Below are 19220 nucleotides of genomic sequence, written 5' to 3' on the forward strand. Positions count from 1 at the left end.
TCTGAGTCCCATGAGTGTCCCACATGCTCTTTTTCTTCAGTCCTAGTCCTGCCACTGTCCTGAGAACTTGGGCAGTCATGGCACCCCCTGAATGACATGGGGTTCGCAAAAGAGCTAACGGGATAAATCTTCTATCATTGGTCTTTTAAGGCCATTTACAAATGTGTCTGATTTTTCATACGCCAAAGAGTAAATGTGGAATATTGTTATTTTTCTTTCCTTGTGTCTGCAGGAAATTTGGAAATACGAAATCCTCAAATGTAATAACATCTATTATAGGTTACACATACTGGAATACAGCTTACCTCTGAAAGTACACATTGCGAGCTCTAAGAAGGATTTAGAATACGTGTTGATTTTTAAAATATATAGATTTTTATCTCAAAGGTAAATTTGCTATGCTTCTCTTCTCCCACTTTTTTACTGAGGGAACAAAATACAGTGCCTTCTATGAAAAAGAAGGGAGGACTTCATTTGCTCATGGTGGTGATGCTGTGGTCATGGCCCTGACCTTCCCACTCAGGATAAAGTGTCCTGCCCCAGTGACTCAAACTCTCCCTGGGAACCCACTCTGACACTCGTCTTGTCATCTTCCCTAAGACTTCCATTATCATAACTATTTTCTGAGTGTCTGTGGGAAAGAGCCTCAGACCTCAGTCAAGTCCACTTTAGGGACAAAGATTTCCTCCCTCCTCTCTGCACTAAATATTTGACTATAAAGGAGATAAAAAATGTTCCTGTGTAGTTGGAGCTAAACTGGGGACAGAGCTTCTAACGTTGACACACAGGTAGTCATCATTGCATTACAAAGGTGTGAAGGGCATTTTAATCAAATCTAGTCCAAACGTGTGCATGTACACACACCCACACCAATCCCCCCAACACCCCTCCCCCTCCACACACACACACTCAAAAGTGATAAATGAACTAGGGGAAAAAATAAAAATAAATTTTCATCAGATTTTAAAATACTCTGAAAAATATTAGCTGTAGATTCCTTTCTCACCTGAAGTACACATTATTAAAAAATATTAATAATAAGAGTCTGCTCCCTAAAATGTAATGAAATTGTGATTATTACATGTCACCTAACTTACAGGAATGATAATTTAGTTTTCCTTTCTCTCGTTCCTCAATCGGGATAGCAAACAGTTCTGTGCAGAACCCCAAGTTGTACTGATGCTGTTTATTCTGACTCTGTGATCTCTTTCCTCCCCTCCCATTTCCACTCTGGCTTCCACTGATTTTCCCACATTTCTGTTCAAATTTGTACTGTAAAAGAAAGGGAATACAAACCACATACTTCCAACTAGTTAAGGGTCAAAGATTTTTTTCTAAGGAAGTGTTTATTTTTAGCTCTGATGTTATTACTTTTAATTTACACACACACACACACACACACACACACACACGCACATCCCCGCAGAGATCCATAATTTTACCTAGATGCATACATATAATCATATCAGTGTGCTTGCTTTTTTTCTCTTTTCCTTACCAGCGTCCCCTTTCCTTTTGCCTCTCCTTCCCTTCTTCTGGCTACTCTCCCACCATGGAATGTCATCACCTGTGTGTGTGTTTCTTAGTCTTTAATGCACTCACAGTGCTCGACAGACCTCGGCACAGTCACACACACGTAGAGAAGATGATATGTGCTCGTCCAAAGTATGTTTCCTTACCACTACCTCACTCGAACTCATCTGACGTAGGTCTAATTCATTCTTGTTTTTAAAGCAACAATCCATTATGTGACTATATCACAACATATTCTGCCATTCCACTACCGAGGATGTTTACTTTTATGTCGCTCTAACAATGCTGCAGTAAATAATACCCATCTTTACAAACTAGACTTTAAATATCTTTCGTATCGATTTCCAAGAGTGGAGTTACTGAGTCAAAGGCATATGTCTTTTTAGTATTAACAGATACTGCCAAACTGCTTTCTTAGAAGGTTATAAAATTATACGTTTATATCAGCAATGTATGTTTTTCTTAACATACATGCCAGCCACAGATATTACAGGTTTTTTTCTAAATTTTTGCCTGTTGGATAAAAATGACTTTGCTTGGCTTTCCCAGTCTGCTAGTGAATTTCATTCTGTTTTCATATGATTATAAGTTATTTGGACTTTTTTTTTCCCAATTTATTTATTTTCAGAAAAACAGTATTCATTATTTTTTCACCACACCCAGTGCTCCATGCAAGCCGTGCCCTCTATAATACCCACCACCTGGTACCCCAACCTCCAAGAAATTAAAAATAGAGCTTCCCTACGACCCTGCAATTGCACTCCTGGGTATTTACCCCAAAGATACAGATGTCGTGAAAAGAAGGGCCATCTGTACCCCAATGTTTATAGCAGCAATGGCCACAGTCGCCAAACTATGGAAAGAACCAAGATGCCCTTCAACGGATGAATGGATAAGGAAGATGTGGTCCATATACACTATGGAGTATTATGCCTCCATCAGAAAGGACGAATATCCAACTTTTGTAGCAACATGGACGGGACTGGAAGAGATTATGCTGAGTGAAATCAGTCAAGCAGAGAGAGTCAATTATCATATGGTTTCACTCATTTGTGGAGCATAACCAATAGCATGGAGGACAAGGGGCGTTAGAGAGGAGTACGGAATTTGGGTAAATTGGAAGGGGAGGTGAACCATGAGAGACTATGGACTCTGGACTTTTTATTTATTTTATTTTTTTATATGTTTTGCTTAATTTGGACTTTTTACATTGTGAACTGTCTCTTCATATACTTTGCATATTTTTCTATTGCTTATCTTCAGATTGTCAATTTGTAAGAGCTTTTTTTTTTCTATGCTAACCTTTTATCACTGATGTATGTTCTGAATATTTTTCCAGCTCTACTATCATTGACTTCATATGTGATATTTTTGTCATATACTTATAGTTTGGTCATTTGTTCATATATATGATCATCTGTTGTATTTTGTCATGTATAAGCCAAATATATATACATGTAAAGTAATATATATAATTATACATATAGTTAAATACATGTTAAATACAAGAATATGTTAAATGCATATATTTACATGTAACATATATATCTACATATACTAAAATACTAAGATGTAAAATACTAGTTACTTCAGCATCATTTAATTTATTAAAACAACAAACAAAAAACCAAAAGCCCACATACTTTTCTTACTCCACAAAACTAACGACAATATTCACTAGTCTTATATACTGACATCAATTTCTGGATTGTCTATTCTGTTCCACAAGACGCTTCTTATAGTATGTTCAATAGATGCTTCTGATAGAAAATGCTCTTTTTTTTGTATAATTTTCTTGATTTTTCCAAGTAATTACTCTTACAAATGAACTCTTATTTTATTTAAAAAAAAAAAAACTCCGTTGTGATTGTTATTGGAAATGCATTATATTTACATACTAATTTAGGGACACTTAAAAAAATTGAGATATCACATCCAAAAAATGCTTTTCTTTTCCAAGTTTTTTCACATCTTTTATGAAGATTTAATAGTTGCTTTATTTGTGTTTTGCATATTGTTTTTTAAAATTTATTTTTATATTTCATAGTTTTACTAACTCTTATATGAGGAATATTTTTCTTATTATTTCTATTTCCAGGTTCTCAATGCTAAAGGGAAAGGCTATTAACTTTTATGTATTTATCTTCTATCTAGCCTCCTACAAAGTTTTATTAATATTGTGCTTTCGTCCTTGAATCTATTGGATCTTCTATATATACAACAATAGCGTTAGCAAAATATATAATTTTATTTTTGTCAGTATTTATAGCAGATATTTCTCTTAAATTGTTCACTTGTTAAAATCTTTGAAGCTTACAAAAAAGGAATGTCAATAGCAGGTATCTCTTTCTAATTTCTCATTATAATTAAATCAGCTTTTTGCCACTTAGAATACCAAGAATTGTTGGTTTGGGGTAATTTTTACTGTAATTGAGATTTCTTTTGCTTTTGTTTTATTTAAAGTTTTTAAGAAAAAACAGCTGCTGAATTTTGTCGCACTCCTTTCAGTGAATATTGATCTGATTGCCTGATTTTTTCTTTTACTTTCTTTATATATAGGATTATATAGATACTTTTTCTGATATTGAGCCACATTTGCTTTTCTGTGCATGTGTTTACTTGCTATATTTGTAAATTTCCAGGGAAATATTTACTAAAATGTGTCAAATATTAGTAGCTACAATTTAAAGAGTTCCAGAATCTAATTAATTTGGGAAACACCCAACCAGAGTTAAATGGTACGAACAGTTAAGCTAATATGTATTGTAAACCTACAAAAGGAGATTAGAGTACAAAGTGTTTAGTGAGCTTTACTTGACTGTCTATCTTTTCTGAGTCATCCTCAGGGAGTAGATTAGAGCTGAACAAAGCTTGGGAAATGCTTATATGGAAATTGTACACTAAGAATTGAAAATAGTTTTAGCACATTAAGACTGATGAAATCAAGAGAGTAAAGTTGATAAATTAAAAGCCACACTATAGGATGTGAAAACCATTGGGAGAAAAATAACTAACATTTTGTACCAATTATACTCACTTTTATTATACAAGATTTTTACCCAGCTAGGCTCAAATTTTTAATGTTTGGCATTATACTGACCCATCTTAAGCATAGGGTGGTCCTGGGCTGGATGTAGCCCCAGCTCCAGCCAATTGTCAAAGTATAATTCTAGGAAGTAAACAGTTGCACTTGTATGCTTCTCTACTGTGTGGCCCATGGTATCATGACTATCATAACATGATGTCACAGATGGACTATCACAAAACAGCTTGCACATGGCACTCACCAATGACATATTCCACTCTGAAGAGATCTCTCCTGGGGTCATATGGACGATTGAAGTCGATCTGGATGAAGAAAGACTGTCCTCTACGTACAATCAACTTGTTGTTTTCATACTTGTCAGTGTGGTGGTCGACTTTATTGGTGTCCCATCTCTCTTTGAACAGGTGAACACTGGTGACATGAAGGTAGTCTACACATAAAAAAAAAAAAAAAACAATTGAGGGACACCACTGAATAACTTTGATACAACTTCAAACTCAAAAAACAAGATTGTTTTTCCTGATTCATTAGGTATTGAGGCAATAAGGTCTGTTGGATAAAACTCTATTGGAGGCCGATAGATTTAAGAGTCCTTCTCTTGTGACATTCTTGCCTTCGAAGAGGATTTTAAAAGCTTTGTCCCCTCTGGTCTCACTTCAGACCACAGGGCGCTACTTGGGATTGACAGAGAAGTGCTGATGATGTCTCCCATATAGGTCTAGGGACAGAGAAACTCAAGTCTTCACATTCCCAGAGCTCATGCTGGCTCAAGTCTTCCCATTCCCAGGCTCACGCTGGCTTTCATCGTGGCTATCACCTCACTCTGTCACTAACTAGGAATAAGGACAGGATAGCCATTTCAATTTTCTTATCTTTAAAAAGGGAGGAAGTAAATCTGACAAAGCCTCAAAAGGATATGTTCCAAAGGTCCAGATTGACCTTTAGTTCAAAATTCTCCTCTTACTTTAGATAGGGTCAAATACCCTTCCTTCTACGATTCTAAAAGTAGATCTAGTCCTTCAAAGTTGGAAAGAAAAGAACAGGTATGGAGACAGAGTACTGACATTTTGCCGAGATAGATATAACTCTCTCCACTTTGAACATGAAGAAAAGAAGTTTCGCATTTCCACCAGTCTGGAAGTCAACCCTGGTCTGATACAAAATCTATAGGTCTTTCCTCTGGCCTTTTGGAATTGGGAGGATAAATGTCAGTTATACATTTATTTCAGCCATGATAGCACTGGATAAAGGTTAGATCCCCTCCTACCTTTCTCCCATTCTTCTGCAAATGATCACTGAATATGAAGATAACTCTACCCATCTACACTGTAGTTTGAAAATCTAGTCTAGAGATAGATTTCTGCACGTACACATGGAGTTGTAAAGGGGGAATTAAGGAAAGAGTCTGGTGGGGGTACACTGGACTTCTGCTACCCTGATCCTGTCTACTGCATGGTTTGCCTTCACAGTTATGAACACAGAGCACAGCTGCTGAGCCTGCACTCATGCTGGAACATCTCTCTGAGAGACTGCAATGCCTTCATTTGTGGTTACCCGGGAATCCTGTGCAGGACACTTGGTCCCATCTGACTTCATTTTTGTCTCACAGGAGAAACCAAGAAGTTGGGATCATTAAGATACTCTCTAGTACTAAAATCTAGGAGTTTCTGAAATGTTCTTGATTAATTCAAAGTCCAGGTAATCCTGAGTTTGAATCTCGGGTCTCTTAATTATATAGGTAAGGAATATTGCATCATAGAAGCTGAGTTTTCTCACCTTTCAAATGAGGAGACTAATACTTTGAGAATCTCTATAAAAATTCAATCATGTAACAAGACAACTGCTCTGACTCGATGCCTGGCACATAGTGGGGCCCTGGGCTTACTTGCGGCTCACTTAACTATAAACTCTGATGGAGCCATGGTCTATATTACATGATGTGGTGCTCAGTGGGCTATTCTGACTGCAACATTACCGCACACAGAAAGTGCAAGATACAGTTTTATTTTTACCCCATTGCAGAACCCTGAACATGGTCCCCTAAAGGGCACTTTCCTTCTATTATGATGTGGGTAGAAGACGTTTAATTCTCTAGACCTCTCTCTTCCAAGCTGACTTTCCCCTAAGTTCTTTGTCCTTATTAAGGTCACAATCCTAGTGTTAAGGCAGCTTCAGAAAGAGCTGGAGACACATAAATGTCTTAATTGAAAAGGACCTTAGTAATCAACTCATCTGGTCCTCTTTCTTAGCACTGTGCTTTCCAATAATGTTTTTATTTTGTTTAAATGTCTGAAAATCGAATCCTCAGAAATAGATTTAATCAGGTCTCCATTAATCAGCACCAATGGAAGGAATACACTGATATTATAGCCTCACGGAATCTCTGAGGGCAAAGGCACTTTCTAGACCATCTGGTAGACCTGCTATGTACTGCATGAAACATCTTGAAAGACCAAATGCTTAGGCTTTTTGTCTTCAAACTGAACAGGAAACCCAGTATCTCACAAGGCAAACAGTCCATTTTTAAACAATTTTAATTATTTGAAAAGCCCTCTTAAGATGAACTGACATCTGCTTCCTTGTAATTTTTCTAACCACGGATCCTGGTTCTGATTTCTGGGTAAATATAGACTACATTCTATTCATTTCATCTGGCACTCCTTAGGTATATAAAGACTTCTATTCCTTTGACTAAAACACTTTCCATTTCCTCAACTGTTCTTTTCCAGAACTTTAACTCTCTACTCTTTTCTGGAACATATTTCATTTCATAAATTTCTTTCTTGTTGTATTTTTCCTAGAATTAAGTATTTAGTCTAGCTACTGTTTTTCCAATGAAAAAGAGAGACTGCTACACCTTTCAAAACAAATAGCATATTTCTATTATTTCAGTCAAAGGTATCACTAGTATTTTGAATTGTTTTATCTTATTTTTTGATTTACAGTAAGCATCTGTTAGAGCAAAAACTTTAAAAATACATTCTGATGTCATTTCTATCAGTAGTGCCTTATGATTCAATCCAGACTCCTAGAAGCCAGCCATATCTATACAAAAGTTTTCTTCTTTATAGCTCAACTTTAAGGTTTTCCGTGTATTCATATTAAATTTCATCTTATTGAATTTGGTTAATTGTTCCAAGCTCTTAATATAATTTTAGACCCTAAGCATATATTCAATATACTTAATACTCTCCCTGATTTCCTGTCCTCCAGGAATTTTACGTGTGTCATTTTATGTTGCCATTCAAGGCATGGATATAAATGTTGATTAGGTCACTGCCCAGTAAATACAAGCCAGATAACTGCATGGTGGTAGGCTCTAAAAAGTGAACAGATAGTTATGACATAGCACCGTAAATATTCTGATAAAGCAGTATAGGGTATTGGGTGGGAGAGGGTATCTGGGAGGTATAGGGAGCCTGTAACTCAGATTGGGGGAGTGTAACTAAAGAAGATTTTTGGAAGAAGTGAGGTATATAAGCAATAGTCAGAAAAATGAACAAGTTAGCCAGGGGGAGGGGAGCAAAGACTTAGGCAACAGAGTGTCTGGTTTACTTAAGAAATTGAAAGATGAGGGGCGCCTGGGTGGCTCAGTGGGTTAAGCCGCTGCCTTTGGCTCAGGTCATGATCTCAGGGTCCTGGGATCGAGTCCCGCATCAGGCTCTCTGCTCAGCAGGGAGCCTGCTTCCTCCCCTCTCTCTCTGCCTGCCTCTCTGCCTACTTGTGATCTCTCTCTCTCTGTCAAATAAATAAATAAAATCTTTAAAAAAAAAAAGAAATTGAAAGATGATTGTTTGGCTGGAGTGTAGAAGTGGGACCACAAAGGAGGAGTAGGCAGGAGCCACTCATGCAAGCCCTGTACACCATGTTAGGGGATTTGGACTTTAACTACATTGGGGATACCATAAAAAATCTGAAATAGCAAACTGGCATATCTGAAATAGCATATCTTCGTGTGTGTGTGTGTGTGTGTGTGTGTGTGTATGTGTAAATTTCAAATGCTTCTGGTGAAAGAGTAAGAAAAGGAATGGATTGTGGCAGTGTTGGAGGCAAGAAGGTCAGCTAAAAGGCTGCTTCAGCATTCCAAGTGAGGAATGGGGTGAGTTTAGTCTCCCTGAAGATATTGAATGCACTGGTCCTGGAGCACTGCCAGGATTTGCCTTATCTCATCCCATCTCCACTCCCATGATAATGTCCCCCTGAAAATGAGTATATCAGTTTTATGCTTTGGCTCCCCAAGTATCTTTGACAAAGAGAAAAATAAAGCTGGAAAGAGAAAGTCAAGTATTTTTTAGAATCTGGTTCTCATCGGTTTTATTCTTTTTTTTTTTTCAATTTATTTATTTTCAGAAAAACAGTATTCATTATTTTTTCACCACACCCAGTGCTCCATGCAATCTGTGCCCTCTATAATACCCACCACCTTATTGCAAATGGAAACTTTGGCTTTCTAGTTCCATGGGCCTGTCCAGTGAACTTGGTTAATATCTAATGAGTCCAGCTAAAGCCAGGCTATCTTCAAAGTAGTGTAATGTCGTGACACTTTAGTGGGATATTGATATGCACTGGAAGAATAAGAGCTCCATGGTTACACCAAGGAAAGGCTGGCTTAACCAAAGTCAGTCAAGATTCTTGAAGGATTTATGGGAGACCTTTAATGATGTAGACTATGAATTTCCAAATTTAAATGACCATGGGAACTATTTTTTGTGGCAATCAGTGTTTTGCAGCATATGTTCCAGGAGATGCTTCACTATTTACTAATTATGCAACCTCAGAGAAGTTATTTAATCTCTCTTCAGTTTCCTTATCTCTAAAAAAGACAATGAAGCACTCACTTTATAGGGTTAGTGTAAGGATTAGATGAAAAAAATGTAGGTAAAGTGCTTTAGTACAGTGTCTGGCACCTAGTAAATGCTCAAAAATTATTTTTATTATATTAGCATTGTTACTATTAGGAGAAGAGATTATCATAGTGGATAAGAGTATGGATTTTACAGCCAGACTGCCTTGAGTCACATCCCAGCTCTGGCACCTACTATTGCTATGACTTTGCACAAGTTATGCAAATTTCCTGTCCCTCAGTTTTATCATCTGCAAAATAGTGGTGGTGTTGGGATTAAATGAGAGAATGCTGCATTCCTGGGGCACTTGGGTGGCTCAGTCAGTTAGGTGTCCAACTCTTGATTTTGGCTCAGGTCATAATCTCAGGATTGTGAGATTGAGTCCCACCTTGGGCTCCACACTCAGCATGGAGCCTGCTTGAGATTCTCTCTTCCCTCTCCCTCCACTCACTTCCTGTCCCCACTAGTGCATGCTCTCTCAAGAAAGAAAGAAAAAAAAAAAAAAAGGAAAGGAAAGAAAGGGAATGCTGCATTCCCTGTATTCTGAGAAGACAGGCTTGTTTTCTTTTCTTACATTTCTACGGGTAGATGAAATAATTTTCTCCTCTTCATTCCCAGAATATGTTTTTCCTTTTTAAAATAAAAATTAACTATAATCAAGCACTTTGTATCATGTTAATATAGGTGATATTAATTTGTGGGACTATAAGCCCTTTGAGGACAAGACCTCATCTTCACTGTACCCGAGACAATGCAAAAAGAAACTATAGTAAATATGCCACTTTTCACTTTAAACAAATGTAATTCCTGAATAGGAGACTGAAGTTGGTTATGCATCATAAAATGGATATTCTATTTATCATAGGATTAACCATACAGGCCCTTAAACATTATTTATCAGACAATTTCATTCTTATCATATACCATTTTCAGGACTATATATATAGCATATTGTATATTCTACAGTGTTGATGACAGTGATCTAAGGTTTTATAATATGAGGCCTCCAGAGCAGCACTTTTATTTCAGACTGGAATAAAAATGCCATGCCTCGATAGCACATAACTCATATATTGCTTATAACAAAAGATAAGGAAGAGCACTAATAAGTTATTTTGAGTATATAAAACCCAAGTTAAAAAATTATAGTTTCATAGTGAAAACAAATATATATAATATACTTATATTTTCACATAAGTATATATTAAATAATATTTTATGTTACATAATAATATGTAAAATAAACATATAATAACATATACATGAGAAATTTGTTTTAAAATAAGGCAGTCTACAATGTTATAATTTTAATAACATTTTATTCCAACTATGGAGTTTCTAAAAATATTATTTTTTTCTAAGTGATCTTTTCATTCTCTCCTGCAATATCTCTCTAACCGATCAGTGCTTTCAAGAAAAAAGGAAAAATAGTATCATGGAAAATTATAGTGGCACCCTGTGTGGAGAAAAACTAAGGCAATGTTAAGTAAAATCTCCCTGTGTAATCTCTTAAAATAAAAACCCATATTAAAATAATTTAAACCAAGGAAAACATTTCATTTAAAAAATAAAACTTGAGGGATGCCTGGGTGGATCAGTCGGCTCAGATTTTGGCTCAGGTCATGATCTCAAGGTCATGAGAGTGAGACCTGCACTGGGCTCTGCATTCAGCATGGAGTCTGCTTGAGATAATCCCTCTCCTTCTGTGCCTCCTCCTGCTTATGCTCTTTTTCTCTTTATAAATAAATGAAAACTTTAAAAAATAAATGAATAAAACCTTGACCAAAACATGGAAGATGAAAAGCAACACTGAGAGTTTGAGAATTTGAAGAATATTCTAGACTGTAGTCAAATGGACAAGACATATGGAATAGAAATGGGAGGGCCATTTATACTTTAGAGGGAGAAGGAAATGACAGCTCTGTTGCCCTCCCCCTAGAGTAATCTGATAGATCTCCAGATCTGCTAGGGGGCATGAGTACTAAGGAATAAGGTGAGGTCCCAATACCACCAATTAAACATTTTTCTCATTGCTCATGGACACTCATCTGCAGAGAAACCTTTATATTTGGTGTTTACAATACCTAATAATAACAAGGGCTCTACAGATGTCACAAAATATCATAAAATATAAGCATAGCTATACAAATATCGTAGTTTTTTCTTTTGTCCATTTTGCTTAGTGTTGTCTCTCTTCATGCAGTAAACACTCAGGAAACATTTATTAAGCTTGCATATTGATTTCTGCTTTTTTTTTAATTGGATTAATGAGACATAGTTTAGTTTGAAAGAGCCTTCTCATCCTCCAGGCTCCATTCAACACAAACAGGAAATGAATTTGCTTCTCCCTGTCCAAGCCCAGTTCCTGGCAAAATGGAGCCACTCATTGCTAAGCTACTTTTTTTTTTTTTTCTTTAGAGATATTGTAGCTGGAAAGTTGGCAGCTTGCTCTTTCAAAGTGACAGCTTTCAAAAAGTCTACCTAACACAGTTTAGCCTAATTCCAAACACACCAGAAAATGGACTGTTAAAAATAAAAAAAAAAAAAAACTCTCCTCATGAGCCAGCTGCCTCCCTGTCCCCCTACCCTTTCCCTAATATGAAAAAAAGTAGATTATTTTCTCAGGTTGTAAAAATATCCTTCCGAGAATGATTATACCTGTCATCGATGGAATCTTGAAATAAGTTAAATGTTTAGGTTCATATCCTAGAAGTTCCCTAGTGAATTGAAATCTCCTTGCAATCTTTGGTAATATTATTACCAAACTGTAGGCATAAATACTGTCCATGAGGAAGTAGGTTTGTTTATTGTTGAGACAAGAAGATAAAAGTTCCTCTTTCATATTTCTTTTAGATACCCCAAATTTTAAAGTATCATTAATTAGAATTATTAAAATTAATTTTTAAGCAGCTTATTGTTTTTTAACTTTTGCTATTGAAATGTCCTGTACCATAAAATGTATAAGAAATGCTCAGCTGCTCAGAGGAATCTAGAATAAGGAGTGAGACCAGGATCTTCTCCAGGTATGGAAATATGCCTTGTCTACTTCTCCTCTCACCAGAAGTATCTCAACTGCCTCCAAATGTATTTCCTTCTCTCCATTTGCTCCTTACCATTGGAATTACCTTCATGATTATAATTCTGATTATATCATTTTGCTATTTAGAATCCTTTGCAAGTCCTCCTTTGTCTGCAGGAGAAAAGGTAATGTCTCAGAGTACCTACTGTAACAGATCCCTGTCTACTTTTCCCAGGTTCAGCCCCCTCCTGTCCCCATTACTTGGTATGCACAGTTCCCTCTGCTGGAAATGCTGTTCCCATGGACTTGTCTGCCTGGAAGACTCCTATTCATCCTCTAGGACCCAACTCAGATGGCCTTTCATCATAAAGCCTTCCTCACCCTCTTTCCCACTGTTCCCATACCATATCATTCCTTTCTCTGTTCTTTCACTGCAACTGGCATAATTTATGTAACAGTATCTGTTCCACTGAATTGAAATTTTATTTTCTGTGTCTATTTCATCCAGTAGATGGAGAGCCACTTGAGGCCAGGGATTGGCTTACTCATCTCTGTGTCCTCAGAGAGAACTTAGCGTACTTCCTGACACATAGGTGGCAATCATTAAATGCTTTTACACAAACTGAATCAAAGAATGATTTGGTTCTATACAACATCATTTCTTCATCACACATTAAATGCCTTTCTAATTCTTTTAAGACCCCTCAATCTATATGGGTTTACTCTGCACTTAAGGGAGAGTGATAATTAACTAGTTAATTAATTGCTTTGGTTCTGACAGGGGTAGGGTGGGAAGAAGAGATGCTCAAAAAGGCACCAGACTCCATTAGCCTGAAAGATTCTAGATCTCTCCTGGATTTGACTTTTTTAGAGATCCAGACTTGCTTTCCAGTTTGAATTCATCACATTAGATCTGCCAAGTAAGGATTATAATTACTACTGCAAAGGATCACCTATGGTTAATAACACAGAGTCAAACCATAACAAGAATATAAAGCTATCTTCCAGAACATTACATCTCCTGCAAAATAGCCTTTGAGACCAGGAAAGCTGTAGAGAAATTTCCAGAAACAACCACTAAACATTCAGAAGAGTCTATTAGGAAGAGATGCAAATCCAGCATTCTGAGGAGATTTTCACATACTTTAATTGGCTACAACTGAGTTCAGAAGGGGGCATTAAGTACCCTTAAAACACACATGAGGACATCAAATATTGGCACTGACTGGCTTGTCCTACCTCCGGGGTCTCAAATATTCCTTTTTTTTTTTTTTTTTAAATATCATACTGCTGTATGAGAAGTACCTAATGTGAGTTTACACGTTTTGAAATGCATGCTAAAGTCATTCTTAACCAAATATTCACAAAAGCTCTGAATTAAGGGTATCATTCACACTCAGTGTACATTGTATCTATCTATCTATCTATCTATTTATCTATCATCTATCTATATATCTTTACTGCCACAGAATTATTTGAAATGAAAAATCCGCCATTTATCCTTTTGCTCCTCTTTCCTTTCTGCCTTCTCAGTCAGTTTGGCAAGAGCATCTTGCTGAAACTTTTGGAAAAGGTTTCCATTGAAACAAATGAGGAGAGTTTGACTTAGGACTTTGTGAGCCAAAGCTGCCCTCAGCCAGGAGCTCAGGGATCTTCAAGCCCTCTTGGTCGCCCCTAGGGGTCACTGCATAAACTGCAAGAAGACAGCAGCTAATCACACGTGACAGCCTTCACAGGGGATGACTTGGGAGAAACTGATGTATTTTGTGTCAGGAAACCTGCTTTTGACACAATTAAAGAGAAATGTGAAATGTAAAGAATAAGTAGGAGATAGTTCTTGATCACAGGGTTTGTATACTGGTATTTTTCTTCTGTTCTACTCATCTAGGAGTTTGCTCATGATACCTGGGTTCAGAGATCCTATCCTCATTGTGTAGTACTTTGCTCACCTGTGGGAGTCAGATGAAATAAAGGCACGTTTTTTTTTTTTTTTTTTAAACCTGGAGCCTGCTATTAGTAAGATTATAATGACTCTAGGCCTGATGAGTCACTCAATTCTCAAGTGATTAACTGCTCATTCATTCTACAAATAGTCATTGGACACTCACATTCCTCTGCCAAAGCCTATAATAGGTACCCCAGAATGTCACTTGGGCTGTGGACACATATGATTGCCAAGCAAATGATGAATGATTTTTCAAAATAATTCCCCACCCGTGCCTCCAAAAATAAATACACAGAACACAGTAATCCCAGATTTTTACAAAATCATCCTACCTACTCAAATTATCTGTTAGTTCTGATTTCTTATTAACCACATTTTTTCCAGATTTCAGATATACAGCTCCCACAGGCTGTTAATGTTCCCCTTAGAAATAAGTGTTCACTGGGGTGGGCTCCTAACCTTGTAGGGTATGATATCTTGCACATTCTGAATCAATGAGTACTTGTTGGTTAACTCCCATAGACCAAGTGTCTCATAGACACTAGTCTTTTGATCATCATGGCAACTGTGAAGTAGGTATTACTTCCATTTTCTTGATGGAGAAACTGAGGCTTCCTGGGTGGCAAAGTGAGTAAGTGACAAATGAGGAACCAGAACCTAGTTCTTCTGAGTCCTGAACCAAGGGGCTCTTTGCTACATCTCACTGCCTCTGTTCACACTTCTCCTCACTGATCCTTTGCCCCTTTCTCTTTCTGTTCTTTCTGCCCACATCTTCCAGGGCCAAGAGACTTGTCTGCCAGAGGGGGATTTTGCTAAAAAACTGAATACACCAAGGTATAATAATTTGCTCATAATTGCTTGAGAGTTTGATGTCTGCATGCTTTCCAATTTATTTGCTTTCTTAGAGAAAGAAAAGAAAAGAAAAGAAATGAAAAGAATAAACCTAAGATTGGGCAATGAAGGAGTGAACATCAGCTACTTACTTTGACCTCAGTTCCCCCACCTTATAACATGGGGATTTAAATGAGTTTATTAGCAAGTCCTTTTTAACTCAGTTTTGTGGCTTTAATGGTGGAGTTGTAGGGAATGCAGCGCCCCACTGGGGAAGAGAGCTCAGAACTACAAGTTCACAAGTCTGTCCCAACCCTTCCACTCAACTGAAGAAGGCCTTTGGTGAGCTCCCCCCCTCCAAATCTGCATGGTACCTTACTGTGTGGTACTCGATATCTCTGTTTTCACAGTTGGACAGCGAATTGTCTAGACATGATAGTAACACAATCAAACCTGACTGCAAGGTGCAGGCATTTCTCTGATTTGCTCTTGCATTGTTCTTTCCCTTTGCTTTCAACTGCTGATCTCTTTCTGAGGAAGGGGATTAACCATGTACCACAGGGTGATCCTGGACATCTGCCCCCAGCAAGTGGGTGTTCACCTCCCAGGGAAACCAAGTGCAGAGTACCCTCAGGAGCAGAAGTGGGCTTGCTGCATGAGTGCTACCAACAAAAAGTGGTCCATGTGAGATGCCATTCGGGGACATGAGTCTGAATGTCCCTGCTGTGGCCCAGGGGAATGGCGTCTGTGTCACCAAGCCACTGCTGGCACCTGGGCTCTGTCACAGTTGACAGGGCTGAGTGGAGGTCAGCTGCTGGCTGCTCCTCCCAGAGCAGGTCCCTTGGGATCAGTGGAGGCGAGAGCAGGGGAAGCAGCTTGCCTCACCTGCTCACCAGGCTGTTCTGGAGAGACGTAGAGGGCTTCCATCTCCATTACTGTCAGAGTCTGGCATCTTTTGCCAACTCTGAAATTCACAGCAAAGGAGAGAGAAGGGAGGAGGGAGAGGGAAAGAGGCACAAGCCAGACAATCAAAACAGCCACAATATTTTGGAAGTGGAAACTTCCAGCTAGAGAATATTTTTAAAAACAGAACAGTAGCACTGGAAGAAGCATCCACTGAGCCAATGCCCTTGTTTTCTAGAGGAAATAGCTAAGAGATAGAAAGACAAAGTGACTTCCCTGGGATCACAAAGCTATTAAGTGGCAGAACTGGGACAAGAATCTGGATCTTGGGGCCTTTTACCACTGAAAAAGAAGGCTTGGGATTCTTTAATACCAGACACTGGCAGGGGAGCCGCTTTTGTGGGAGTCTAGTGGAGACAAAGGGTGCTGACCCAACCAGCACCTGCAGGGAGGAGCAGGTGGCCGACCCTGTACCTTGCAGATTGACACCTCGGGGCACCAGCCCCTGCAGTTCCACAGTGGGGAGGTCATCCTCTGCCGCATTGGACGCGTTGCGGGGCAGGGCTCTCCTGCCTCCAAATGCAGGCTCCGAGGTCTCAGACATTCTCAGTTTCACAAGCTCCTTATGGGAGAGAAAGGGAGACACAGAAAAGGAATGGGAGACAAGTTACATTTGAGACAAGGATTCAAAAATAGAGAAGCAGACATATCTGTGTGGGATAGCACATTTTGAGTTTCACATAAATAAAACTTGAGAAGTGGCAGTAGGAATTAGTCTAATGATGGAGTATAGTTCCCCAAGGATCTCGGGGAGATTTCCTGTTTGTCAAAACACATGGAAAGCAGAAGAAAAGGGGCTTATCTGAAGAAAGGAAAAATGTAAAAGATTTTAGAAAGCAGGGTTCCCCCGCTCCATTACCCCTAAAGACAGTATTTTTGTAAGAAACATTTATTGTCATATGCCAAACATATGTCCATTTCATATAGACTTGAGAAGGCCTAAGTCACTTCTAAGAATAAAGTCATCCAACCATGTCCAAGTAAGTGTTCATTTTTGCAACTTCATTCAACCAATGTTTAATGAGAGCCTACTATGTGGCAGGCTGTGATCTGGGCACTTGGAATACATCAGAGAACAAAGCAGAAGATTGTTGACCTAGAGCTTCCAGTCCAGTGAGGGTTAGGGTGGAGGCCACACTTTGCAGAAGTAAACAGAAAAGGGTATAACAAGGTGGCAAGTGCTTTGGAGCCAGGACCACACAGAGCAGGAGAAGGCAGATGGAGTCTGGGTAGGTGAAGAGGGTACATTGTGATTTTGAATTAAGGCTATTAATAGCCTCTGCCTTTGCTCTAAGCCTGCTTCCCCTTCCTCTGGAGTTTGCACAGGCAAGAAGCCAGCTTAAACACCACATACCTCACTGTTAGGCCCCAATCAGTACTTGTTGACAAACTGACCAAATAAAGGGAGCCCTTGTTTCTGGCCCAAATGGAGCTTTCACCTTCATCACCTAGATCACCCAGTCATGACTCTTGGTTATTTGGCCCTTTTCAAAAACGAAGCACACCCTCAAAAGATGAAGAGCTTCAACCATAGAGGCAACCAGAGTAGACTGTTCCAGAAACATGTTGAGCAAAGGCAACACAGCTTGAGACAAGAGAACCACTTTCTAGGTAGGGTATTTGGTCTGGGAAGCAGCAATATTTGCAAGCATAAAGTCTGAATCAGTTTCCATAAATACCTACAGACATATTTACAAAGTCTCTAGTGAGCTGAGGGGACAGGGAGAAAGGGTCAATGATAGAAGGAAGAGTTAATGATGGAAGGTAAGAAAAAGAACCCTGAGGTGGGCTTAGGATCACTAAGGGAGGGAGGGTTTGGGGCAGAACAGAGAAGAGCAGTGCAGTAGCCTGTTGGGAGAGAGAACCCAGAAAGCAAAGAGCTGGGGAGCCCCAGTGCTTGCCAGGTAAGAGGAGCCTGTGCAGGTGAGTACAGGTGGGCAGAAGTACCCTCCTCTCCAAGGGTCTTGGGGGGTAAGTGCTCAAGTTCAGCTCTTGCATTGGGAAGGGGAAAGGGGACGCAGAGCCAAGACAAGCAGGTATTCTTACCTGGCCTCTCTCTCTCTCTCTGTCTCTCTCTCTCTTTCTCTCTCTACACTTCTCTCTCATCCCTCCACAGTTTTCTCCAATGAGGAGAAGGGAGCTCCCTTGGGGGAGCGCTCCCAAGTCCCTCATTCCCATCTGGTGGCCTTCTTGCAAGCAGAGCCTTCGGAAAATCTTGAAGGAGTGCCTGAAAAGTCCCTGCTTGGACAGAAGTGGGGCTGGGAAGGCACGGAGATGTGGGCCAGGAAACACAGTGGACAAGTGGTGGCGCCTCTTACCCCTGTCCCCTATACCCGGAGCAGCAGACGCCCGAGGGATCACAGGAAAACTCCAGGGCAGGAAGGCAGGCGCAGCCGGGCCCCTTGGCTCCTGGGTGCAGGTTTGCGGTGAGGCCGGGCGGGAGGGGCGGCTGCTTACCTGCGGTCCGCCTGAGGTGCCCTAAGGCAGGCTGGCTCTGTGCAGCTCAGAGGTACTTCCTCAAAAGGACTCAGGAAAAACGACAAGAAAGTTGGCTCTTAAATAACTTCCTAACAGCCCCCACCCTCCCCCCTCCCCTCCCGTCCCACAGGGTTTTCTCCTCCCCCTTCTAGACAGCTGGAGCAAACAGAGCAGCTTCTAGGACTTTCTACTTATTGCTGCCATCCCGCGCGTAGTTCTGGCATGAGCCCCTCCTCCGACCCACGCCCCTCTTACTTCGGAGTTCCTAGCACTGCTTCTCCTCACCATCCCCACTCCAGCTCTGCAGCCCCCCTGCAGAGGCCCCTCACACCCTGCCTCCTCCTTTTCCTCAGGGGGGCTGGAAGGGTCGTCCTCCACAGGGCAGTGTCCCCGCTGGGGATTCTGAGGTTGGCTGCTTGGATGAAGGGTGGGTCTGCCCTCTGGCAGAGAGGTCACAGACAGCTGTGACCATGCATAAAGCAAGAGGAAGGTGTCCTTCTTGTGTCAATACGGCTGGGGGGGATGGTCTGTGTTCTTGAAGCATCCATGCGAGCCTCAGCA

At 39.7% G+C, this 19220-nt stretch overlaps 1 protein-coding gene across 1 annotated transcript in view; it reads right to left on the bottom strand.

Annotated features, from left to right (window-relative positions):
• Positions 1–18722, bottom strand: part of F13A1 (coagulation factor XIII A chain) — a 171775-nt gene extending 153053 nt beyond the window's left edge. The window contains exons 1-3 of the mRNA XM_044258396.1: positions 18639–18722; positions 16596–16743; positions 4821–5009 (exon numbers count right to left, since the gene is read on the bottom strand). Of these exons, the coding sequence (XP_044114331.1) occupies positions 4821–5009; positions 16596–16725 (319 nt within the window). The 5' untranslated portion in view covers positions 16726–16743; positions 18639–18722. The remainder of the gene's footprint in view (positions 1–4820; positions 5010–16595; positions 16744–18638) is intronic.
• Positions 18723–19220: the final 498 nt, after the last annotated feature.

The sequence above is a fragment of the Neovison vison genome, chromosome 1, assembly GCF_020171115.1.
Source record: "Neovison vison isolate M4711 chromosome 1, ASM_NN_V1, whole genome shotgun sequence".
In the NCBI taxonomy this organism is placed as follows: Eukaryota; Metazoa; Chordata; class Mammalia; order Carnivora; family Mustelidae; genus Neogale; species Neogale vison.